The sequence below is a fragment of the Suncus etruscus genome, chromosome 9, assembly GCF_024139225.1.
Source record: "Suncus etruscus isolate mSunEtr1 chromosome 9, mSunEtr1.pri.cur, whole genome shotgun sequence".
In the NCBI taxonomy this organism is placed as follows: domain Eukaryota; kingdom Metazoa; phylum Chordata; class Mammalia; order Eulipotyphla; family Soricidae; genus Suncus; species Suncus etruscus.
The window spans coordinates 109779013-109803295 of record NC_064856.1 but is presented as its reverse complement, the minus strand read 5'-3'; the positions used below and the strand labels follow the sequence as shown (position 1 = coordinate 109803295).

Genomic DNA, 24283 nt, shown 5'->3' with positions numbered 1-24283 from the left:
AAGAGTAACCCCTGAGCGTCACTGGGTGTGCCCCCCCCCAAAAAAAAAGAAATCACTCCTGGCAGGCTCGGGGGACTGTATGGGATGCTGGGGTTTGAACCTAGGTCAGTCGTGTACAAGGTTAAATCCCTTCCACTGTGCTATTACTCCAGCCGCCATGATGATTTGTTTTGTATTGGGAACCACCCATAGTGAGGCTGGGAACAAAACTGGGCTCAAGGTGCCAGGGATCAAATTGGACCACCTACATGCAACTCAAGCCCCACTTTAGCCTGGTGAGCCCCACTCAGGCCTACTGAGCCATTTCCAGCTCAGTTTCTTTAGGAGGCAAATGTCCTCTGCTCTCCAATCATTCCACAAACTCCTCAATTTGCTTCCCTTTAGTCCCTAAGAAGAAATTCATGCAACTGTGCAACCTCATCCATCTGGGTCTCCTGTTCCCAGGCATGACACAGTTTTCTCCCAATGCTCACAGATTTCTAGTCTCCCCCTGAAAACAGAGAGCTTACTCCCATGAATAAAATGGGCAGTGCCAGAGAGGCTGACCCAGGTCTCTTGAAGGGAGTCTAAGACGCCCATTGCTGTCACTGTGGAAAATCTGCCACCTCACTGGAAACTGAGGGGGAGAAGGTGGATGGTGACCTTGTCCCTCTCTTCTTGCCTCGATTTTCTTTTTCTGTTTTACAATGACAAGACTCACAGTGGTCCTCCATTGAAGGTTGCCAAGGGGGAGGCCCTGAGGACTGGGCCCATGATGTCACAGGGGAAAGTTCTAGAACCTCCTGCCAAGAGCCCACTGAGCCCACGTCTCAGACACGCCTGCTTCTGAGATTGTCTAGCTTAGTCATGGACCCACCAAAACCCCCCAGAAACCCCCCAACTAAGGACAACCGCAATTTCTTGAGTGTGACACCGTTTCGCCGCATGTCCACGCCCTACAGGCTCGAACCCCCCTCAGGCCCTCCTCATAGCATCCCCTCCAGCTCCTACGAGACTATCTTGATGGACCCTTCTTACAGGGAGCTAGTGCAGCAGCCTGAACTCGCCCAGCCCCCTAGGATCAGTTCCCACCACAACTTGGTACCCAACGCCTCAACGGTGCGTCTGGATCCCGTCCAGGATGACAGCCACAAGCAGCCTCAGCCTGGCAGGGACCAGGGCAAGAGCATGGATTCCCACCACCATGATGAGTTCTTACCACAGCAGGTGGCCGACGGCCAGAGCGAGCCTCCTAAGCCCAGCAAAGACCAGGCCAGTCACCCTCACACCCAGACGCTTGGGTCTCTGAGAGCCAGTGCCCCCAGAAAGGTGTCTTTGAGAGAAACCGATTTTCAGGAGTCCACCAGGGGGGATGAGAAAGAGCGTCACCCCCAAAAGCACTCACACAAAAAGCACCCCCTACAGGAGCTGCCTTATGACATTTCCTCCCAGGGTTTCTCTGGCACTGGACCCATCCCTTCCCAAGTCCTGATCCAACACCTCCCCACGGAGGAAAAGCACTCATTTTTCAAACTGAGGTCCCCCAACGAAACCACTGAGCCACAAGTCTTCAAGAAAGTTCCAGACACATACCACGAGGTCTCGCAGGGCCCTTCGGAGGACGACAGTGACAGTGATGATAAGGACAAGCAAGATCAGAAGCTCAAAGGTGCACCTGGGTCCTTACCCCTCACCTCCACCTGTCAAGCGCCATTTCAGCCCCCACTTCCGGCTGGCAGCATATTGCATGGATGTCCCCACATGCACATATGTTGCATGGATGTCCCCACTTGCATGCATATTACATGCACGCCCCCCCCCACTTGCACCCATATTCCATTGCCGCTTGCTGAAACCTCATCCTGTCATTCCTCATTCACATTTAGCCCCTGAGTCAGGCTCCTCCTTAGCCTATGAGCTGTTTGTTCATTCACGTGGTCATGTCTGGAACATTTGCTGTTCTGTCTGGGCCTTAGTAGCACAGGGAAGAGCAGCCTTGCCCTATAAGACTCCAAAATTGGTAGGGGCCGGGTAGGTGGCACTGGAGGTAAGGTGTCTGCCTTGCAAGTGCTAGCCAAGGAAGGACCGCGGTTCGATCCCCCGGCGTCCCATATGGTCCCCCCAAGCCAGGGGCGATTTCTGAGCACATAGCCAGGAGTAAACCCTGAGCATCAAACGGGTGTGGCCCAAAAACCAAAAAAAAAAAAAAAAAAAAAAGACTCCAAAATTGGGCTAGACTGAGTCACAACAGGGAACTTGCTTTCCATGTGGTCAACTCGGGTTTGATTCCCAACACCCCATCCCATCCTCAAGCACCACCAGGTGTGATTCCTGAATGCAGAGCCAGGAGTAAGCCCTGAGTAACCCTGGGTTTATATAACTCTTCCCTTTATCCCCACTAAAATTGCTATTTGGGCCTGAGCGGTAGCACAGCAGGTAATGCATTTCCCTTGAATCTGGCAGACTGGGACCAATCTGGGTTCCATCCTGGCATCCCATAGGGTTCCCTGAGCCTGTCAGGAGGGATTTCTTTCTTTTTTTTCGTTTGTTTGTTTGCTTGTTTTGTTTTTGGGCCATACCTGGCAGGGGTTACTACTGGCTATCTGCTCAGAAATAGCTCCTGGAAGGCCCAGGGGACCATATGGGATGCCGGGATTTGAACAACCACCTTAGGTCCTGGATCAGCTGCTTGCAAGGTAAATGCTGCGATGCTACCTCTCCGGCCCCAGGAGGGATTTCTGAGCACAGAGCCAGGAGTAATCCCTGAGTGTCACCAGGTGTGGTTCCCAAAACAAACAAAAAAATGCTATTTTGGGGCTAGAGAGATAGCACAGCAGTAGGGAATTTGCCTTACAAGCAGCCGACCCAGGACAGACCCAGGTTCAATTCCCAGCATCCCATTATGGTCCCCGAGCCTGTGAGGGGGGATTTTTGAACATGAAGCCAGGAGTAACCCCTGAGCTCCACTTCCGCTGCCGGGTGTGACTCCAAAACAAAACAAAATAAAACAAAAAGGCTATTTGCTTAGAGTGATACAGAGTACAGGGGTTAAGGTGTTGGCCTCGCACACAGCACACAGAGCTGACCTCAGTTCAGTCTCTGGTACATGCTTTCCCTGCGTCCTGCTCTGTGTGTCCCCACACAGAGGCACACACAAAAGAAAGGCATGATGGGGAGGGACATTGGGAACCCTCCAAAGATATTTAAGCAGAAACCAAGTCCCTAGGGGCCAGAGCGGTGGCGCAGCAGTATGGCATTTGCCTTGCATGCAGCTGCAAGGACATGCGTTTGACTTGCACATGGTCAAGGTTCAATTGAACCTGGCTTCAATTCCCAGCATCCCCTGGTCCCTCGAGCCTGGAGCCTGCCAGGGGTGATTTCTGACAGACCTCGGTTCGATCCCCTGGCATCATATGGTCCCACAAGCCAGGACTGATTTCTGAGTGCAGAGCCAGGAATAACCCCTGACTATCACCAGGTGGGGCCCAGAAACCAAAAAGAAAAATGAAAACAAAAAGAAACTAAGTCCCTAGAAGGCTGGGGTCTACCATGGGAGTGGTCAGGCCTGGGTCCCCCCAGGAACCACACAAGATTTGCAAAGCCCTAGCCCAGCCTGGAAGGATGCGGAGGGGACAGCACTGACGCTTTCCTCCTTTCCATATCTGACTTTTGATCACCCTGACAGTTCCCCATGTTCACCGGCCACACAAGAGGCTGAAAGCTATGAACTTGTGCTGTTGGCTGTGGGAAGAAATCATCAAACTCTATGGGAACTTCCGGAAAATGATCAGTAAACTGACGAGCTCTCGAATCTTTGATCTCTTCGTTGCTTTCATCATATATATAAACATCATCACGCTGGTGGCCCAAACCTTTGCTATCGTTGAGGTCCGGGGCGGTAAGAATCAGGGTTCTCCAAGAGAACCGGTGGGTTTTATTTTGTTTTGTTTTTTATTTATTTATTTTTTTATTGTTTGGTTTTTGGTTTTTGGGTCACACCAGGTGGTGGCGCTCAGAAGTTACTCCTGGCTCTTCTGCACTCAGAAATCGGCCCTGGTAGGCTCCAGGGACCATGGGATGCTGGGAATGGAACCCAGGTCCTTCCTGATTTGGCCATATGCAAGTCAAACACACTACCACTGTGCTGTCTCTCCGGCCCACCACTGGTGTTCCTCACGTGCTTCCTCCTGACTGTTCCATCCATGCAGTGCTCATCTCTCGCCAGAAAAGGCCAGGAAGGAAACGACCTACCCTTTGGGGGTGAGGGTGTCAAAGCAGAAAACCTTGGAAGGTGGGGCCGGAGAGATAGCACAGTGGTAGGGGTAAGGCGCTTGTCTTGCACTCAGCCAACACAGGACCAACTCCGGTTCAAATCGTGGCATCCCATATGGTTCCCCAAGCCTGCCAGGAGCAACTTCTGAGTACAGATCCAGGAGTAACCACTGAGTGTCGCTGGGTATGACCCAAAAGCCAAAAAAAAAAAAAAAGAAAAGAAAGAAAAAAGAAAAACAACCTTGGAAGGTGCCTCTAAAGCTCTGGGAAGCAGGGAGCAGGGTGAAGGACCTTTCACACTCTCACAAGGCAGGTGAGCTCATGGTGCAGACTCCAGGCTAATAAGCACTTTGTAGCTGTTCATGAAAGTCCTTCCCAGCTAGGCCACCTTACAAACAGGAAAAAGAGGCAAAGAGCTAAATCCTCTAGAACTTTGTGGAGAAGCAAGCTTTGACAACGCCAGTGGGGTATGAGAGGGCTGCGGAGGAGGTGGGGAGTTGCTGAGAGACTTCCCTTCGCCCCACAGAATGGTACTTCATGGCTTTGGACACTGTTTTCCTTTGCATCTACATGATTGAAGCAATGCTTAAGATCATCGCTCAGGGCTTCCTTTATTTTTCCAACACCTGGAACAAACTGGGTGGGTGCAGATGGCGCGTGTGTGGGCGTGCGAGTGTGTTAGTGTTGGCGTGGGCTAGTGTCTTCGTGGGCTAGTGTCTCCATGAGCTAGTGTTGGTCTGTGAGCTTGCGGGACCTGTCCAGGGACAGAAGGGGGGCGGACAGGAGGCAGGGGTGCCTGTACATGGACGGAGCATCTCACATTAGGGTGCCTGTATCCCCAGATTTCTTCATCATGTCCCTGGCCGTGGTGGACTTCATGCTGGTACAGAACAACTACTTCTCCTTCAACCGCCAAGTTTACAACCAGAACCTTTACCGCATCTTTAAGGTCTTAAAGAGCCTGAGGGCCTTGAGGGCCATCCGGGTCATGCGGAAGCTCAGGTCGGCGGCTGAACCTCACTCACTGTCTACTGACCAGTGGGGGGGGGGGGACATAGGCCTGGGAGCCCCAGAAGTTCCCAGAGTTCAGCCACTCTGTCTCTGCCCACAGGTTCCTGAGCAGCCTCCAGAAGGTGACAACTACCCTGGCGCGGTCCTTGCCCTCTATCACGGCCATCCTCATCCTCATGTTCACCTGCCTCAGTATCCTATGTGTAGAGCGGCGGGGAAGGGCAGGAGGTGGGTGGACAGGGAGGGAATAGGGGGGGATTTGGGGGACAGGGCCCCTGTGAGCTGAGTGACCCTGAACCTTCAATTCAGTCCTCTTCTCGACGGTGCTCCGGGCACTGTTCCACCACTCGGACCCCAAACACTTCCAGAACTTTCTCACAACTATCTTCACTCTCTTCACCCTGCTCACCCTGGATGACTGGTCACTCATCTACCTGCAAAATTGGGAAACCGGTGTGGAGTGGGCCCAGATGGGCTGGGGATGGCGCCAAGGCAGGCAGGGGCGCTGCTGAGATGGGCGGGGAGGGGCCAGGATGGGGGGCCAGTAGGGGACCTACTGAGCACATGCACACTGCGCTCACTGGTACCTTTCACCCAGGTGCCTGGTACATTGTCCCCATCCTCATGGTCTACATCATCATCCAGTACTTCATCTTCCACAAGTGAGACCCTTGCTGCTCCCTCACCACCGAACCCTCCCTTGGGTCCATCAGAACTCTGCAAGGGGGACAGGCCTTTTTTTCAGCCTGGCCCCTGAGAGCTCCCCACTGTCCGCCCCTCCCAGCCTGGTGATCGCAGTCCTGGTGGACAATTTCCAGATGGCGTTGCTCAAGGGTCTGGAGCAAGAGAAACAAGAGGTGCCGGGGCAGGTGTGGGGGCCAGGGTTGTGGGTCTGGGTGGGGCAACAGTAGAGCACTGTGGCTGGTAGCAAGGGGCCAGGTTGGGAGCAGGCTCGGGACTTCCCGGGACCCAAGAAGCCACCTCTTCTTCCCCAAAGGATTTTCAGCTGCAGGATGACTCGATGAGCAAGCTGGCCAAAACAGGTGAGCACCACCTCTTGAGACCCCTTAGTTCCCCAAAGCCAGGTTAACAGCCAGTCCTGAAAGGTCCCTGTGGGGAGGCCCCTTCCAGGCACTGGGAACCACAGGATACTGACAGATGAATAGACAAACAAACAGAAGAGGGACAGATAGTTGGAGCTTTAACACAGTGATAGGGAGTTTGCCTTGCATGCGGCAGATCCAGGATGGATCCCATATGGTCCCCTAAGTGATTTTTGAGTGCAGAGCCAGGAATAACTCCTGAGCACTGCCAGGTGTGGCCCCAAAATAAGAGGGACAGTCAGATGAATGGTCAGATGGATAGATAAGATGAACAGACAGACAGATGGACAGAGAGATGGATGAAGGGACAGACAGGAGGATCAACCTCTGAACAGCATCTTGGAGGAAGCTCACAGATGCCCCCTCCCACTGATGTTGTGGGGGGTGTCAGAGCCAGAGTTTGGTTCCTTGAGCCTGCCAGGAATGGTTCCTGAGTGCAGAGACAGGAGTAAGCCTGAGCATGGCTGAGATGTAACCCCCGATAAAAACAAAAACAAAAACCAGAGAGGCAGGAAAGAGGAGCTGTGGCCTGAGTCATCTCCCAGTATGGAAGCCTCTAACCCCCAATTAGCTCTTCAGCTGTTGGGACTCCAGAAGTCTGCTCCAGGCCCACCCCATCAGGGACACTCCAGTGCTCACGTCCAGCAGAGGGGGACACATAATTCTGGGATCACTCTCTTCCACTGCTCTGTGGCCCTGAGGGGTGGGTGCTGGGGTGACTCCTTGACAGAGGAATGGAGATACCACTTACCAAGGCCAAGCCTCACTGAAGCCTGTGGGGTTCTGGACAAGTACCATATGGGCTCATCCTCAGAGCTGGGGGCACTCCTGGATTGGAGTAGGAAGACTTCTCAGGAGGAGAGGAGACTCTGAGTATCTGGGTTCCTTTGACCCCTCTCCTTCCCCATCACTCTTTTTTTTTTTTTTTGGTTTTTGGGCCACACCCAGCGATGCTCAGGAGTTACTCCTGGCAGTCTGCTCAGAAATAGCTCCTGGCAGGCACGGGGGACCATATGGGACACCGGGATTCGAACCAACCACCTTTGGTCCTGGATCGGCTGTTTGCAAGGCAAACACCGCTGTGCTATCTCTCCGGGCCCCCCCATCAGACTCTTATGAAGAGTTGTCGGACGTTGAAAAAAGGCAGCAGATGATGGAGAAGAAATTCGGGACCATGACAGAGAAGTAAGAGAGTGTTTACAAGGAGGGCATGTATGGTATTGGGGGGCCACCCAGGGCATTGTGCCCTGAAGCTGAGGCAGGGACAAAGGGACTGAGGGACTGCAGGGCCAGCCAGAGGACACAGAGCTGGGCAAAGGAGGAAACCTGGGAGATGTGGAGGGCCCATGGCCAGGCGCAGATGGTCAAGAGGAGAGGCTGGTTTTGTCTGTCCCCCTCCTGCCTTTCCAGCAAACAGGGCACCCCATACATACTGTTCACTCTACCTCGATGTTCTCAGGGCTGGTCAGATTAGGGAGCAACCATAGCAGGGTGTCGCCCCTTCTCTAGGCATCTCTCCCACCATTCTCATGTCTTGGCCCTGAGCCCCAGTGGCTCTGAGCACACAGAACCCCTCAGAGGCTCCCCAGAGGTCTGGGCCTGCATCCCCTCTGCCAAGAGGAAAACCCTTTAACTCTATCCCTCTGTTTGAGCCCCCCAGGAAAGCTCCTTGCCTTCCCCCAGTAGCAAAAGTCAAGGTACAGCTCTGATCTTGCCAAGGTAGAGGGTGATCCCATGAGAGTCTGTACCTTCCAGCCCCCCAACATCCGGGGCATTTCCTTGGAGTTTCTCCTGTCAGGCACTGGGTGCAGGTCTTGGTTCTGTGCCCAGCGTCTGTGTCCTAACTCAGAATCTACGAGGGCCCACAGGCCAAGCTGTGTACAAGTCCTTGGTCATGGGTGTTTGGTAAGACCATGGCAGGGAGGGGTGAAGGGTGAAGGGGTGAAGGTTGAAGGTCCAATAGATGGTAGCCAAGGGGTAAAAGAAGGGGGGGGGTACTGGGAAGTGGAGACAGATGCAAGGGAGGGAGGAATATTTGGAGGAAGATGGGTGGGACAGGCAGTGGAGGTGGTGCTCGAGCCCCAGGTCACAGGAAGCTGAGGGTGAGTCCTGGGGTGAGGCATGGGGGATAAAGTTGGGGTCATAGCCAGAAGTGGAGGTTCTGGGTATGGTGGTTTGTGGGTAAGACAGGAAATAAGCAGAGGAGCTGGGGTGGGGGTTCTTTTTTTTTTTGTTTGTTTGTTTTTTGGGCCACACCCGGCAGTGCTCAGGGGTTACTCCTGGCTGTCTGCTCAGAAATAGCTCCTGGCAGGCATGGGGGACCATATGGGACACCGAGATTCGAACCAACCACCTTTGGTCCTGGATCGGCCGCTGTGCTATCTCTCCGGGCCTGGGGGGTTCTTTTTTTTTTTTTGCGGGGAGTCACACCCAGCAACACTCAGGAGTTACTCCTGGCTCTACGCTCAGAAACCACTCCTGGCAGGCTCGGGGGACCATATGGGATGCTGGGATTCGAACCACGGTCCTTCTGCACGCAAGGCAAATGCCCTACCTCCATGCTATCTCTCTGGCCCCTGGGGTGGGGATTCTATGGCCTGCGCCCCGAGGCTGGCACTGCTCTGTGCGCTCACAGGCAGAAGGAGTTTGTGATCCACTTCCTGCAGCTGGTGGCAGCTGTGGAGCTGCACCAGCAGAAGTTCCGCTCTCAGGCCTCCATCATTGATGAGATCGTGGACACAGCCTTTGAGGTAAAGGGGGGGTCTGCGGGTGGGGGCCCTGAGGAGGCAGCTGGCCCTCACCCTGCCCACCTCTCCCTGTGCAGGCTAGAGAAGAGGACTTCAAGTAGTGCTCCTGCAGAGACCAGCTGCCCACTGGAGCCGGCCGTCTCCTGACCTGCTTTCACAGACAGCCTTGAGGGGGGACCCTGCAGAGCCCCAACAGGAAAATAAACATGAACTTTGTGATTGTGTTCCTGAGCTAGGGCTGGGGACCAGGAAATGTGTCCACATGATTGTGTGCTCGCTCACAGGTGCATGATCAAGCACTCGAGTGTGCATGACCACATGGGTACAGATATGCATATGCTTGCATGGATGCACAACCATGTGTGTACAGGTGTGTTGTCTTAATATAAATTAATGAGTCCTGGGATTAGTGTGGGGATGGTGGGGCCTTTCTGGGCTTGGCCCGGCTCCCGCAGCCCCTATAGTCTGGCAGGTCTGAAGGTGGCAGGTGAAGGCGGAAACATTCACAAAGCAGTCAGATGAAGTTCCAGGAGTCAGCCAGCTTTATTTCACAGTCCCTACGGCCATGCTCATCTCCTCACGTGGCCTCTTATACTAAGCCTTTTCCTAGCAGCTACTTCTCTATTCCTTTTGACTCTCTCGGCCTCTGTCTCCCTTTCAGCTGCTTTTACCAGGCTTCCTAACTGGCTTCCGGGATGACCAACTCCCTTTGGTGCTGTTCCTGCTGCTGCTTCTCTGATGATACCGAGTTGCCGATGCTGAATCTGATGCTGTATCTCTGATGATGGCTCTCTGTGTGCTGATGATGCCTCTCCTCCCCTTCTCTAACTCTCCTTCTTATCCCCTCTCACTCCCCATGCAGACTCCTCTACCCGCCCACTCCAGGGGTGGGCAATTCTGCTCATTCAGGTGGGGGGGGAGGGGATACCCACACAGGTGTGTTCACTTTTGCATGTGTGAAGATGTGTTCATGTTAACATGTGTATGTGTGAGAATGTGGGGCATGCTCATGTGTGGGGCCTTTTGAGCGTGCAAATTATATGTGTGGATATGGCCGTGCAAGCACATGTAGGGATATATGTACGCATGATCACCAGTATGGGAATATGCGTGGGTGAATCACATATATGAATAAGGTCACATGTGTGGGGACTAAGTATGATTGATCATGTGCATAAGACTATGTATGTGGTGATGTGGTGGGGACAATCACAAGGGTGAGGACTCGTGTGTATATAGTAGGGGTGCAGGGTCCCCCTTTGGTCCCCTTTAGGGACCTCCTAGAAATGCTTTTCTAGGTCCCTCCCTCGGCTTTAGCCAGTGTCAGTCAATGAAGTGGGTGACAGGACAGTCCTCGTGGGAAGAAATAGAGGAAAGAAGTGACTGAAATGGGAGGAGGACCCAAGGCTCAGAATTGGGGCTCAGAGACCAGGAATTCTGGGGCATCCAGCACAGGAATGCTCAGGTTGCATGCTCCGGGGTCAGAGGTTTGATGTCATGCCTGCCTTGACAAAGCAAAGAGCCTGAGTGAGGAGGCTCTGGGGAGTGACAGCCAGTGGAGGCCAAGCAGGGTGCCGTGGTGTATATGGAATGGTGGGGCCTAGCTGGGCACCCTGTCTGCCTCAGTTGGGGGTGGCACTGGGCATCCCCAAGACCCTGGGCCTGGCCCAGTCAGGTGCTAGGAGCTGGCACTATGCGAGTTCAAACCTGGGCTGGCATAAGTCTTGCTCAAGGGAGGGACATTCCCTGCCTGCAGCCCACAGGGGTGAGTCTAGGCAGTAACCATGGGGACTGGGAGTAGAGTATCAACCCCGTTCCTCTGTGCCTATGGTGGTGAAGCCCACCCCATGCCCAGTCTGGCTGGCCCAGGACTCCGGAAGAGACTGTAGGCAGGTGCCAGTGAGATGTGGGCTTGATCCAGTGGCCGAAGAGAGCACACTGGTTTGGACACTTTTGCATGTGGCCAATCCAGGTTCAACCCCCAGTTCCCTATGTGTATCTCCCACACCCCCCAGGAGTAAGTCCTGAGCACAGCAGGAAGTGGCCTAAACCCCCTAAAAAAAAAGAGACCCCCCCCTCCTGTTGTATATGAAAACATTTCCATAAGATTATTCTTTGCCTGTTGTCCCACCTGGAAGGTCAAGGCACTGTGGAGAGCCAAATAGTTGAGGAGTTTAGGGTCTTTTGGCAGAGTTGACTGGCTGGCTCCAGGTGTTTTTTGGAAATGATAGTAGGCTGACAAAGGACTGCGCCCAACCTTTTTACCCCTTTACCCTCCTGTCTGTGTGGATTATTTGCTGCGGGTATTACCAAGATATTCCCCCACAAGGGGAAAAGGGGATGGGAATCAATTTCTCATTCTGGGAGCTCTTTGAGGATACACAAATAAACAATAAAGGAGTAAACAGGACCCAACACCTCCTTGCTCACATTATTCCCAGGAGCCACCCCTGTGCCCATGTGCCCATACAGAAATCAGACAAATATCAGACAAGACAGATGGACAACAGACAAGATGGAAGGACGTATGGACATCAGACAAAAGAACAGATGGATAGCAGACAAGAACAGAGAATAGACACAGCAGACAGGACAGATGGATGGCAGACAGAAGAACAGCAGGCAGGAAGACAGACAAAAGGACAGCCAGGATAAACAGAACAGCAGAGGACAGACAGACAATGGACAAGACAGACAGCAGCCATGACAGACAACACATTGAGGCTAGATGAATGACAGGGCAGAGAGAGAGAGAAAATGAGAGAGAGCAAATGGAAAGACAGACATGCAACATGAAGAACAGATGGATAGAGAGAACAGATACAGCAGACAAGACAGGTGGATAGCAGATGGGAACAGACAGCAAGACAGGATAGATGGATAGCAGACAGGAGGACAGATAGCAGATAGGAGGACAGACGGAGAGCAGAAGGAAGACTGGCAGCATTCCTGCCTGCCTCCTGCACTTCCAGCCCTGCTCCTCCTGAGGTGGCCTCTCCCTGCTGCACTGACCTCCCTTTAAGGCAGAGGCAGGTGGAAGCTGGTGAACTGGTCCTGCCCAGTGCCCCCTGCCCCAGCACTGGGTGTGGTAGCGCTTTCTTCCTTCCTCCTGAGACTGGAGGGTGTCCCTAGGGAGCCTGCACTGCTCTGTCCCGGCTCCTGTTGGGTGTGCCTGCCTGGAGTGACTTGTCTCGGGTGTAGATCTGGGAACAGGATGTCCTGTTGCTAGGCTGTGCATGACACCTGAGAACATCTGAGTGTGTGTCCTTGTGTTCGTGTGTCACTAATGCATTAAGGAGTTCCAGGTGTGTGTGTGTGTGTGTGTGTGTGTGTGTGTGTGTGTGTGTGTGTGTGTGTGTGTTTATAAATGACAGCAGCCAGGGACCAGAGAGATAGCACAGCAGGTAGGGCATTTACCTTGCACACTGTCAACCTGGATTCGATACCCAGCCTCCCATAGGGTCCCTGAGCCTGCAAGGAGTGAGTGATTCCTGAGTGCAAAGCCTGGAGTAACATTAACACCTGAGCACTACCGCTGAGTGTGACCCAAAACCCAAACCAAACAAAACTGATTGCAGCCAATCCAGTTGCACAAAGAACATGGTGCCCGTGTCCTTGACTAGAAACCCGTGGTGACAAGAGGGTTGTTTGGTTGCGCTAGAAGGTTTCTGTCCTCCCCCTCCTCTCCTCTCCCTCTTTCTTGTTGTGATGACACGATTGCACACTCTGGCCTCTGGTGCTTGCCCTTAACTCTTAGGGCTCACACCCTTTTGATGTTTTTGTTTTTAGGCCACACCCAGCAGTGCTCAGGGCTTTTTCCTGGCTCAGTGCTCAGTCCTGATTGGCTCCTGGGACCATATGAGATGCTGGGAATTGAATCCTGTTTGGCCACTAGCAAGGCAAGCACTCTTTTCCTTGGGGTTCACAATCTTAGTTGAAGCCCACTCGTTAGGCTGGTTGGATGGTGTTCACCAGGGTCTGCACACACCTATTTTTCTTCTGATTTTTATTAGAACACCATGGTTTACCAAGTCATTTCAGTCACTCACTATTTCAACACCAAACCCAGGGGCTGGTGTGACAGTACAGTGGTAAGGCGTTTGCCTTGCACATTGCTGACCCAGGATGGACCGAGGTTCAATCCCCGTTATCTCATATGGTCCCCTGAGCCTGCCAGGAGGAATCCCTGAGCGCCACCAGGTGTGACCCCAAAACAAACAAAATAAAAATCAACACCAAGCCTACTACCATTGCAACCTTCCCTTCTCCACTGTCCTCAATCTCCTAAGGCACACTCCTTATTTTTGTTTATTTTGGGGCCACATCTGGAGGCCCTTAGGCGTTAGTTCCTCCTGGCTCTGCATTCAGGAAATACTTCTGGCAGGCTCAGGAGACCATATGCCGGGGATAGAACCTGGGCCAGCCACCTGCAAGGCAAATGCCCTCCCTGCTGTGCTATTGCTCTGGCCCCCCTGGTGCACAGTTTTTTGGTTTTTTTTTTTTTTTGCTTAATCATATGTTTTACTAGTCATTACCAGATGTCTTTCCAAAAGGCTTGTTACTATTCTTTATTTTTTCAATAATATTTTTTATTTAAACACCTTGGTTACAAACATGATTGTGGTTGGGTTTCAGTCATATAAGAGGACACCCCCCCCCCCATCACCAGTGCAACATTCCCACCGCCGATGTGGTGCACCTTTTTTTGAAGTGTTTGCACCCAGGAGGCTGTGGTTACCCAGAAATTGCTGTGGCACCAGGGATCACAAACAGCAGAGCTGTTTGGTGCAATGTGAGACCCTCAGGCTTGAACTCATGACCAAATAGTCACAAGGTAGGTGCTCAAAGCTCCTGAGTCCAGATAAGTCTTAAGGCTGAAGGGAGAGTGCAGAAATGAGGCACTTGCCTTGCATGTAGCAGTCCTTGCATGTAGCAGCCCTGGGTTCAAATCCTGGCCCTGCATATTGTCCCTACGCTCCTCCAGGAGCGACCTCTGAGTGCAGAGCCAGGAGTACATCTGCCTTTCCTCATAACAACTCTTTCCTCTCATACCTTCATTCCCCCTTGAGCAGGAGGTTTGATACAGGTCCCCTAAGACTGGTGGAACCCTGGCACGTAGCTCGTGGGACAGGCTCCAGCCCTGCTGAGCTCTGCCATCTCTGCAGGCACTCTGAGGCATGGAGCCAAGTGTGCACAAGTCAATGATCCAGGATTTTGTCCCTTTCCAGACTTGGGGAGGGGGTGTCCTCACTCCTATCTGGGGATGTTAAAGGTGACCAAGGCTGGTCTGGACCCATGTTGGGGTCTGGGGTTGGAGCTGTCCAAGCCCGGGGAGGGGTCCCAGGGATCAGGGATGCCCAAGGTCCGAGAAAAGCCCACCGCTCAATTGAGGAGACAGAAACCTTGGAGATTGCAATCACATGTACCCTGATTTTTTTCTTAAAGATCCTGTATATGGGGGCCGGGCGGTGGCGCTAAAGGTAAGGTGCCTGCCTTGCCTGCGCTAGCCTTGGGCGGACCTCGGTTCGATCCCCCGGTGTCCCATATGGTTCCCCAAGCCAGGAGCAACTTCTGAGCACATAGCCAGGAGTAACCCCTGAGCGTTACCAGGTGTGGCCCAAAAACCAAAAAAAAAAAAAAAATCCTGTTTATGCATCAAGTGAGCAGGAGTAATTCTTATCTCTTTGGGCCAGTTAATTAGCTAGCTTGGGGCCTCATGGGCAGTTAGGCTCTGCCTGCCTGTCAGGGTTTCTGAAATAACTTGCAAGAAAAAAAAAAAAAACTTTAAAGGCAAGGAGGGGTTTTTCTAAGCAAAACTGTGCAAGAGGAAAAAGTAGTTTCTTGTTTACTATATTATTCTTTTTTTTTGTTTGTTTTTGTTTTTGTTTTTGGGTCACACCCGGCAGTGCTCAGGGGTTACTCCTGGCTCCACGCTCAGAAATCACTCCTGTCAGGCACAGGGGACCATATGGGATGCCGGGATTTGAATCAATGACCGTCTGCATGAAAGGCAAATGCCATACATCAGGCCCCTTACTATATTATTCTACGCTAACAGCCTATATCTAGTATTCCTAAATACTATTATTTCAAGCTCTCAGGTAAAATGCAAGAACTCAAAATTAAACCCAAACTTAATGTCTGGACTCAAGGCCAAACTTTTTCAAAATCCAAACTCAACAGGGACACTGCTCTTTTGTGACTGATGCTGGGGTGTCTGGGAAACTCCTGCTTTGGGGGATGACACTTGTGTCTCAGCACGGGGAGAGAGAGAGAGAGAGGTTGGAATAAAATACTAGGGAGAGATGGATGCAAGAAGCAATGACAGTGGTTTATTGCGACAGACTCAGCTTCAGTTTCCAGAGCCTTCCACCCACCCGTGCCTGAGTCCAGCACCCTGCACCTCGCACCCCTACCCCGGAGCACAGGGGCCTACAAGTTCACACAGTCATGACTTAGGAGCTGGGAGCTGTTCTTCCAGGGGACCACAAGGATCTCAAAGGTGCAGCGGAGCTTCTGCAGAAGAAAGAGAGTGGACAGGGGGTGAGTATGGGGTGGGGTGGTGAGCCCGGGGCCAGCATGTCCGAGGCTAGGGTGGGGGACACGTGGGGCAGATATCCCGGCTGATGAGGCCCTAAGTGCTCCAGCCATCTCCTGTATCCTGCTGGGGAAGCCCAGTCTCTTGTTTTCTGCACCCCACCCCGGCCTGTGGGCTGAGTCACCCACAGCACAGAGACAGGTTTAGCCAGGCATCAGCCTGGCCAGCTAGACCAGTTCAGGCCACACACCCAGAGGGCACAGGTTACAGGCAGAGCTAGGATGCTGGGGTCTGGACAGGCGGGGGCGGTCCTTACCTCCTGCTCCTCATCTGCAGCCAGTGGGCAAGTGGTGAAGTCCATCTGCTCTCCAGACAGCGTGGTCTTGCGGCAGGAAGTGCTCCCCAAGTCCATGGTCAGGGTGTATTTGACCCCAGCCACCAGCTGTGAGAGAGGACAGGTTCCATTCCGTCAGCCCCAGACTCAGGTGCTGGCCTGGGGCTGGGGAATCCAGGGATCCCCGGGAATGGGAGGACCCTAATGAGATTTGAGTGTAGGCCTGAAGCAATACCCACACCCCCTGGAGTCCTAAGGTCTCACGGATCCTTCTTGCTTTGGGAGGGCCACCACCCACTCCTGGTGTTCCTCAGGGGACTGCCTGAGATGCCAGGGAACGGACCTGGCTCAGCTGTGTGCAAAGCAAGCACCCTCCCGGCTGTACTATCACTCAGGCCCTCCTTGGGGGTGAATGGCAGCAATGGTCCACTTTTAGAAGGTCCCCTTCAGGAGTCAAAGTAATAGCAGAGCAGTAGGGAGGACATTTGCCTTGCATGTTGGCCGATCCCTGTCATCCCATATGGTCCCTGGAACCTGCCAGGAATAATTTCTTTTTTTTTTTTTTTTTTTTTTTTTTGGTTTTTGGGCCACATCCAGCGATGCTCAGGGGTTCCTCCTGGCTGTCTGCTCAGAAATAGCTCCTGGCAGGCACGGGGGACCGTATGGGACACTGGGATTCGAACCAACCACCTTTGGTCCTGGATCGGCTGCTTGCAAGGCAAACGCTGCTGTGCTATCTCTCCAGGCCCAGGAATAATTTCTGAGCGCAGAGCCAGGAGTAGCCCTGAGTGATGCTGGGAGTAGCCAAAAAAAAAAAACAAAAAACAAAAACAAAAAAAACACCCAACCAAACAAAAAGAAGATGGTCCCCATCATTTGGAGCTCCCTTAGCTCCCCTGCACCCCGCTGGCACTCACCTGGGAGGTGGCTCGGATGATCTTTGTGTCCCGGAAGACGTACATGCTGTTGCTACCCATGTTGTAGTTGGCCACGGCCGCCTGCGCCACCTTCTTCACCTGCGGGTCGTCCGGTGACAGCTCCTGCCGGCCCCCCACTAAGTGTTCATGGGGCTGCGACCCCACATCGTGGGGCCGTGCCAGGACGCAGGAAGCGAGCAGGGCCAGGCTGAGCGCCAGAGAGAGCTTGGGAAGCGCCATGATGAGGAGCTGTGGTCGGCTGGGCTCCTGCGCTGCTGTTTTTACCTGCTCCAGAGCCCCACAGCCCCGCCCCTGCCCGCCCCCAGGCCCAGCACACCTGTGCCGTGCGTGCGTCCAGTCTAGGATGCGCCACACCTGCCAGAAAGGTCAGCGCCCATCCCCACCCCGAGGCCCCACGGGGTGAGCTCTCAGCACAGTGACTTCCTTCCGACAAGCCTGGTGCAGGGGGGCAGGGGGTCCTGGGGGTGACTTCCTGCTGTGCACCCCCAGTTGGAACCCTTAGTTAAGGCTTTTGCATGCCAGTCAGGTGCTCTGGTCCTTTGAACATTTCCCCAGACCTACCCCCCATCTTTTCCTTGTCCCACACCCCCCCAACTGTGAGAAACTATGAGCGTGGACAATCTGGCTCCTTATCTCACACGGTGGCACTCAGACCCCAGCTACAGGGCTTGAGGGTGTTGTGTAATTGTTGTAATATTGTTTTTGCCTGTCATCCCACCTGGATCTTCCAGGTGGGGGGTGATTAAGGAAAGAAATAGTTTGTTGGGGAGGCATAGGGAGATCTTTTGCCGGAACTGACAGCTTGTTCGGTTTGCTTTTTGGAGCTGGCTGTAACTGACAAAAGACTCCTTTTGCTGAACCTTTGGTCCCCTAATCTTTTGCATTCGTTGATTATTTACTCCGGATATTATTATCAAAGTCTCCCCCAAAAGGGGGGACGGAAGAATGGGATTCAATTTATCTTTCTGGGAGTTATTCTTAGACTTGCAGACCATCAATAAGGGGTTTGACCTCCCCCCACAGAGGGTTTTTGTTTGGTTGTGTTTTTGGTTTTGGGGCCACACCCAGCACCGCTTAGGGGTTACTCCTGGCTCTGTGCTCAGATATCGCTCCTGGCAGGCTCGGGGGACCCTATGGGATGCAGGAAACCTAACCAGGGTTCATCCTGGATCAGCTGCAAGCAAGGCAAACATCGCTCCGGCCCTGCAGGACTTGAGGGAAACAGGGCTTAAGTGGAGGGCACCTTTGGGGGACTAGCCTGGTGACTGCCGTGCAGAAGCAGTCCCACTGCAGGCACTGTGGAAATTTCATCTTGCTGACACCATACACAGCCCTGCTCAGGCCTCAACTGCCTTTGGGTGGTCTCCACTGTTTTGTTGATGCTGGGATCACGCCCAGAACCTCACACAAAAGGCTTGAGTTCTACTGCAGAGCCCTGACTCTGGTTAAGAGTTCCAGGTAGGGCCCGGAGAGATAGCGCAGCGGCATTTGCCTTGCAAGCAGCCGATCCAGGACCAAAGGTGGTTGGTTCGAATCCCGGTGTCCCATATGGCGCCCCGTGCCTGCCAGGAGCTATTTCTGAGCAGACAGCCAGGAGTCACCCCTGAACACCGCCGGGTGTGGCCCAAAAACAAAAACAAAACAAACAAAAAAAAAGAGTTCCAGGTAGAGGCCAAAGCAATAGAGGAGCAGGGAGGGTGTTTGCCTGGGCAGTGGCCGACCCAGGTTTGATCCTATAGGGTCCCCCAAGCCTGCCAGGAGTCTCTTCTGAGCACAGAGCCAGGAGTAACCAATGAGTGCTTCCTGGTGTGTGGCTCCTCCTCCCCCCCAAACTAAAAGCATTCTAGATAGTTGCTGCTTTGCTTTTGATTTGGGGGCCACATCTGGTGGTGTTCGGGGGACTTTGGGGTGCCAGATATGAGCCATGTGCTCAGCTGTCGCCCTCTCTGCGGCCACACCCAGAATCAGTGCTGCAGGAGGCAGAGGTCATGCTCCACAGATCATTGCATCAGGGAGGGTGCTGGCCTTGCATGTATCTGACCTGGGTTTCATTCCTGGCATACCATAGGGTCCCTCAAGCACTGCCAGGAATGATTCCTGAGTGTAGAGCAAGGAGCAGAGTAACCCCTGAGCATCGCCAGGTGTATCCCCCGCAAAAAACTAGACCAACACAGCAGCTGCTTAAAGAGTGGAAGTGAAAAAATTGAAAAGTGGAAGTAATCATTGTGTGATATCAGGAGTACCCCAGGTGTGGATCCCCCAAAGGCAGGGCTCTTTCCGGAGGAGACCAGGCCAGATCTGGCCACTGCCCAGTCCAGCTGCTGCCACCCTCAAGGCACCTGTCAACAACAACCCTGGGAATTCCTGGAATTCCCTGGAAGAGGAAGTCACAGGTGTTGCCTTAAAGGGACAGGCCCCAATTGGGGTGGCTGGTGAGAGCTGGGCAAGGGTGAGGGCGGCAGATGCAGCCCAAGGACCAGGGCTCCGGGCTCTCCCATCACATCTTCGGTGCCTCCCTAAGTGCCTCTGCCTGTGCCCAGAAGTCTTGGGGTGCAGGTGCAATAGGTCAGAGTGCTCAGAGAAGAGGGAGAAGGGATATGGTTTGTGATTCTAACCTGGCCCTAACTGTTTTCCCCCTGAGTCTGGCTTCCTCTCACAAAGAAGTGGAAAGGTAGATCTGGGATGGCCTCACAGGAGTGTGTTCTCTGTGCTGGGGTGATTGGCTGGGCCCAAGGCCCCGGAGAATTTTCCAGGGCTGGGTTGGGAACACACTGGCCAGCTGGGAGACTGGCCTCAGTCCTGTCTGACCAGTCGGACTTCTAGAAAGCTTCGCCAGCACCTCCTGACTGCTGTGGTCCCCCAGGGGTTCTCTGATCACCCAGGGCCCGCAGCTGCCTCCAGTCCCTGCTTTCTGGAACCCAGTGTGGGGTCACGGCCTTCTGCCCTGGCTCCGCTTCCTCTTCCGGCCTCTGTTCCATATCCTGGACAGGAAAGTGCTGGCGCAGGAGGCTCTGTGCCGGATAGGTGTGGGTGGGTGGGAGACACAGTTCAGTGCAACCGGCCCAGGTCACCCCCAGGAAGCCAACGTGAGATGAGGCAGGCCTGGCCGCTCTTCGGCTGCAAGGGTCAGGGCCCACATGACTTGGGTGCACCGTGGGTCTCACTGTGGGGACCAGGCTGGGGGTCGGTGACATGCGTCAGTGCTGTGACCTTCAGGCCTGCCCTAGTTCTGGTCAGGTATGTTCAGGGAGGGCCCAACATCAGGTCACCTGAAAGCCAACCAACCCCTCCAACCTGTGTTCCAGAAGGTGGGGCTGGACCTCTGAGAGGCCATTGTCTCCGAGAACTTTCTGGATGTTACCAGTCTCCTGCGGGACTGATTCAGCAGTTGTGTGGGATGCTGTGAGGAGCCCAGATTAAGGATGAGGTTCCCAGCCCGCCCTGTGCACAACCAGTAGGTGAGGGGTGGGCGGGCCCCTAGGAGAGCGGAAGGTGTAGGCAGGCAGTGGTGGAGGGTGGCTGCCAGGCTCAAGGGAGGGTCCCAAGTCCTGTTGAGACCCTCCCTACACAGCGCGCCCGTGATAGCATAAGAACATGGGGGTCAAAGCTGGGGCCCCCTCTTCCCACCTCAGTCTGGGTTGCAGCTGGGCCCTTCCTGAGGCTCATGGCTGTCCCTCTGTCACCCAGGTGCTCACAGAGGAAATGACCAGTGAGCTCTCAAGGAATTGGCCTCGGGCCCAGAGAGATAGTACAGCTGCGTTTGCCTTGCAAGCAGCCGATCCAGGACCAAAGGTGGTTGGTTCGAATTCTGGTGTCCCATATGGTCCCCCGTGCCTGCCAGGAGCTATTTCTGAGCAGACAGCCAGGAGTAACCCCTGAGCACCGCCGGGTGTGGCCCAAAAACCAAAAAAAAAGAATTTGGCCTCCCCACATTCCCACCCTCAAATCCATTTGCTTGTCTTCTAAACGGTCCTGTTCTTCTTCCTGCCTAAGTGGGTCTCCAAGTTGATTAGTTGGGGCCACTTGACCTGGCATCTGCGCCCCAGGGCATAGCTTCAAGAGTGCTCCATTCCTTAGCAATGGTTTATTTTTTTCCCTTTTTTTGTTTTTTGGGACACACCCAATGACAATCAGGGGTTACTTCTGGCTATGCGCTCAGAAAGCACTCCTGGCTTGGGGGACCATATGGAACGTCGGGGACTGAACCAAGGTCTGTTCTGGGTCAGCTACGTGCAATGCAATGCCCTATCACTGCACCACCACTCCAGCCCCCTCGGCAATGGATTCTTGAGATGTCATAAAACCAAGAATTTAATCAGAAGTTGTTGCATCACTGAGAAGTCCCAGTTGGTACCACTAAAGGCCCAGAGCAGGCGGGAGCTTCCAGAAGGAGAAGCCCCAACCAGGAAAGGATGATCAGAGACCAGCAACTGCTGCCCACAACTTTCCCCCAACCCACCCTAGCAACTGGACTCTTCCCTGGGTCAGAAAGCACCATATGGGGCAAGTTGGGAGAAACCTTGAAAGGCTAAATTGCCTGGGTACATGGTGCCCAAGCATGGTGCCTGCATCTGCCCTCTTGACACATGGACTTTCCTACTTTAATTCTGGGGTGTTTAGGCTTTTTCCCCTTTGGAGAAGTCTGCTTCCTCTTATCCTGTCCCTCCCTTCCTCGATACCTCTGAATAAAATCCTGACTTCACTGCTTGATATTCCTTCCGGTGAGAGACAACTGACCTGAAAGGCCTGGGCAAGGTCTAGGACTTACTCCTTTTCCTGCAAGGAGCAATTTCTCACTTCAGTCTGAGTCCATGGCTCTCTGAGAAAATATCTCAAGTGCTGAGGATTAAGTCTCTGTGTTGGCATGACTTGGTATCACTGCGGTGACTCAGCAGGGTTTAATGGGTCCTAGATCTCCCCAGCATGTTCCCAAGAGGCAGATCCCCTTCTTGGGGCAACATCACTTCTGCCCACTTTGAGCCGACTCCACACCTCAGCTGGTCTCCGCCACACAGGGGAATCCAGCAAAGATCTATACCTGGGACTTGGGTGACAGGCAAGCCCTTGTTTTTGTGGGGTGTAGGTATCCCAACCTCACCCTCCTCTTATGGGTCTGCATACTCTTTTGGGGAGCTGGAGGAGCTCAGGGTCTCTCACATACCCTGGCCCTGTGGTTTCTCTTTAGGTGAACAAAGTAGTTTTGTGTGCTTTATTTCTTCTTTTTGGGCCACACCCAGTGACACTCAGGGGTTACTTCTGGCCTGGGGGACCATATGGGACACCGGGGTATCTAACTGTGGTCCATCCTAGGTTAGTGTGTGCAAGGCAGACGCCCTACTGCTTGCGCCACCACTCTGGTCCCGTGTGCTGAATTTCTTGCTTTTCCTTACCTGAGACCATGCAAATTATCTGCAATAATCTATGTCAGGAGTTGCCTGCTAATGGTATTCTGCCAAGCAGGCAGGTATTGCACCCCAACTTTTCACCCGATCTGTATACCTGAACTTCCCAAGTGAGGAAACTAAGGCTCAGAGAGGCTCAGGGACATGACAAGAACAATGGTAGGCACAGGACTTCCGGGAACTGAAAAGTTTCACTACGAGATGTCTGGCTGCTTCTTGGCAGTAAGTCTGACCCTGGTTTCACACCCTAGAACAGGTGTTCCCCGGGTCAGAAAGAACAGGGGATATGGAAGACACCAACCTGCCTTTTACCCTGCTGAACCCTGTTGGATACCAGCACTAAGGACAGTTCCCAGGGTACCTCTAGAGGCCACTCCTGAACACAAGGCAGGAACTGACCCTGACCTTGTCCCGCGTGGCCCAACACATACGTGCATGTGTACACACACCCTGCCCCCAGAAAATAACAGAAAACAGAAACAAGGACTTCTGAGGGGAAGGGAAAATTGTTAACAGTAGCTTTGCCCTACAAACATATTCTGAGGGAATTCCCTCAGGACCTCCAGGAAAAGGCTGAAGGCAGCTCAGTGGCCTAGAAACACCCATGGTAAGTGCACAGGCCTGAATGGTCACTCCAGTGCTACATGTGTGCCCAGGTAAGCCCAAAGCAGGGTCTGGGTATTGGTGAAGGAAACACTATTTTGGCTACAAAGACAGTATTCAGGATTTTTTCTTAGTTCTGAGCTCAGGATCCTCATGGTGGTAGGCTCAGGGGTGCCAGGGGTCAAACCTGGGATGGCTGCATATAAGGCAAATGCCCTGCCCACTGTGCAATCACTTCAGCCCCCAGAAAAACGATTTGGGGGGGGGGGCTTTGGGTCACACCCGGCAGTGCTCAGGGGTCACTCCTGGCTCTACACTCAGAAATCGATCCTGGCAGGCTCAGGGGACCATATGGGATGCCGGGATTCAAACCATCGTCCTTCTGCATGCAAGGTAAATGCCTTACCTCCATGCTATCTCTCCACATAAAAACAATTTTGTTTTCAGGTCACCCCTGGCAACAGTCAGGGGTTACTCCTGGCTTTATGCTAAAAGATCACTCCTGGCAGGCTCAAGGGACTATATGGGATGCTTGGGGATATCTTGGGTCAGCCATATGCAAGGCAAACACCTTACCACAATGCTATCTCTCCAGCCCCAGAAAAATATTTGTTTTTTTTGGGGGGGTTGACACCTGGCAGCGCTCAGGGGTCACTTCTGGCTCTGCACTAAGAAATCACTCCTGGCAGGCTCAAGGGACCATGAGATGCCAGGATTCGAATCACCATCCTTCTGCCTGCAAGGCAAACGCCCTACCTCCATGCTATCTCTCCGACCCACCAGAAAAACATTTTTAGGATTAAAAAAAATGCAGTCTTGGGCCCGGAGAGATAGCACAGCGGCGTTTGCTTTGCAATCAGCCAATCCAGGACTTAAAGTGGTTGGTTCGAATCCCAGTGTCCCATATAGTCCCCCGTGCCTGCCAGGAGTTATTTCTGAGCAGACAGCCAGGAGTAACCCCTGAGCAGCACCGTGGCCCAAAAACAAACAAAAAAAAAAAACAAAAAAAAAACACAAATGTAGTCTTCTTGGAGCAAAGACCTCAGCTGTGGTTGCAGTCAGCAAACAGCAAATGGTCAAAGAATAAACAGGACCAACCCAAGTGCCTTCCGGCAAGGATGCTCCGTGTCAGTCCCAGCCCTAGCAGTTCTGCTGGGCAAACTCTCACCCACATCCCACCCCCTTCCTGCTATCTGCCACCCACCATCTTTCCACCAGGTGCTGCCCAGCCCAGCTGCTGACTCAGCTGACATCTGGAACACCACTGCCCATCCGGATTCCAGGAGAATCCAGCCCACACTCTCCCACAGTCTAGGGATGGAGACAGCCCTGGGGCACTGGCCCAGCGCCCACTGG

At 53.4% G+C, this 24283-nt stretch overlaps 2 protein-coding genes across 2 annotated transcripts; one reads left to right on the top strand and one right to left on the bottom strand.

Moving 5' to 3' along the window:
* Positions 1–924: 924 nt before the first annotated feature.
* Positions 925–9259, top strand: CATSPER1 (cation channel sperm associated 1). Its single transcript, XM_049780877.1, has 11 exons — positions 925–1648; positions 3665–3877; positions 4778–4891; positions 5094–5253; positions 5363–5454; positions 5572–5715; positions 5861–5924; positions 6047–6131; positions 6260–6305; positions 7475–7550; positions 9001–9259. The coding sequence occupies exons 1-11, from the start codon at positions 925–927 to the stop codon at positions 9257–9259; spliced, it is 1977 nt and encodes a 658-aa protein (XP_049636834.1).
* A 6285-nt stretch (positions 9260–15544) lies between these two features.
* On the bottom strand, positions 15545–17141 carry CST6 (cystatin E/M). Its single transcript, XM_049780192.1, has 3 exons — positions 16902–17141; positions 15967–16092; positions 15545–15628 (listed from the first exon to the last, which is right to left on the bottom strand). The coding sequence occupies exons 1-3, from the start codon at positions 17139–17141 to the stop codon at positions 15545–15547; spliced, it is 450 nt and encodes a 149-aa protein (XP_049636149.1).
* Between the last annotated feature and the right edge of the window lie 7142 nt (positions 17142–24283).

Excerpts from the sequence above, each read along its gene's own strand:
- CST6 (XM_049780192.1), bottom strand. The coding sequence starts at position 17,141 with ATGGCGCTTCCCAAGCTCTCTCTGGCGCTCAGCCTGGCCCTGCTCGCT. Across the intron at positions 16,093-16,901 it reads TCATCCGAGCCACCTCCCAG|CTGGTGGCTGGGGTCAAATA; the intron begins GTGAGTGCCAGC and ends CCTCTCTCACAG. Across the intron at positions 15,629-15,966 it reads CTGCAGATGAGGAGCAGGAG|AAGCTCCGCTGCACCTTTGA; the intron begins GTAAGGACCGCC and ends TTTCTTCTGCAG.
- CATSPER1 (XM_049780877.1), top strand. The coding sequence starts at position 925 with ATGTCCACGCCCTACAGGCTCGAACCCCCCTCAGGCCCTCCTCATAGC. Across the intron at positions 5,925-6,046 it reads CAGTACTTCATCTTCCACAA|CCTGGTGATCGCAGTCCTGG; the intron begins GTGAGACCCTTG and ends CGCCCCTCCCAG. Across the intron at positions 7,551-9,000 it reads TTCGGGACCATGACAGAGAA|GCAGAAGGAGTTTGTGATCC; the intron begins GTAAGAGAGTGT and ends GTGCGCTCACAG.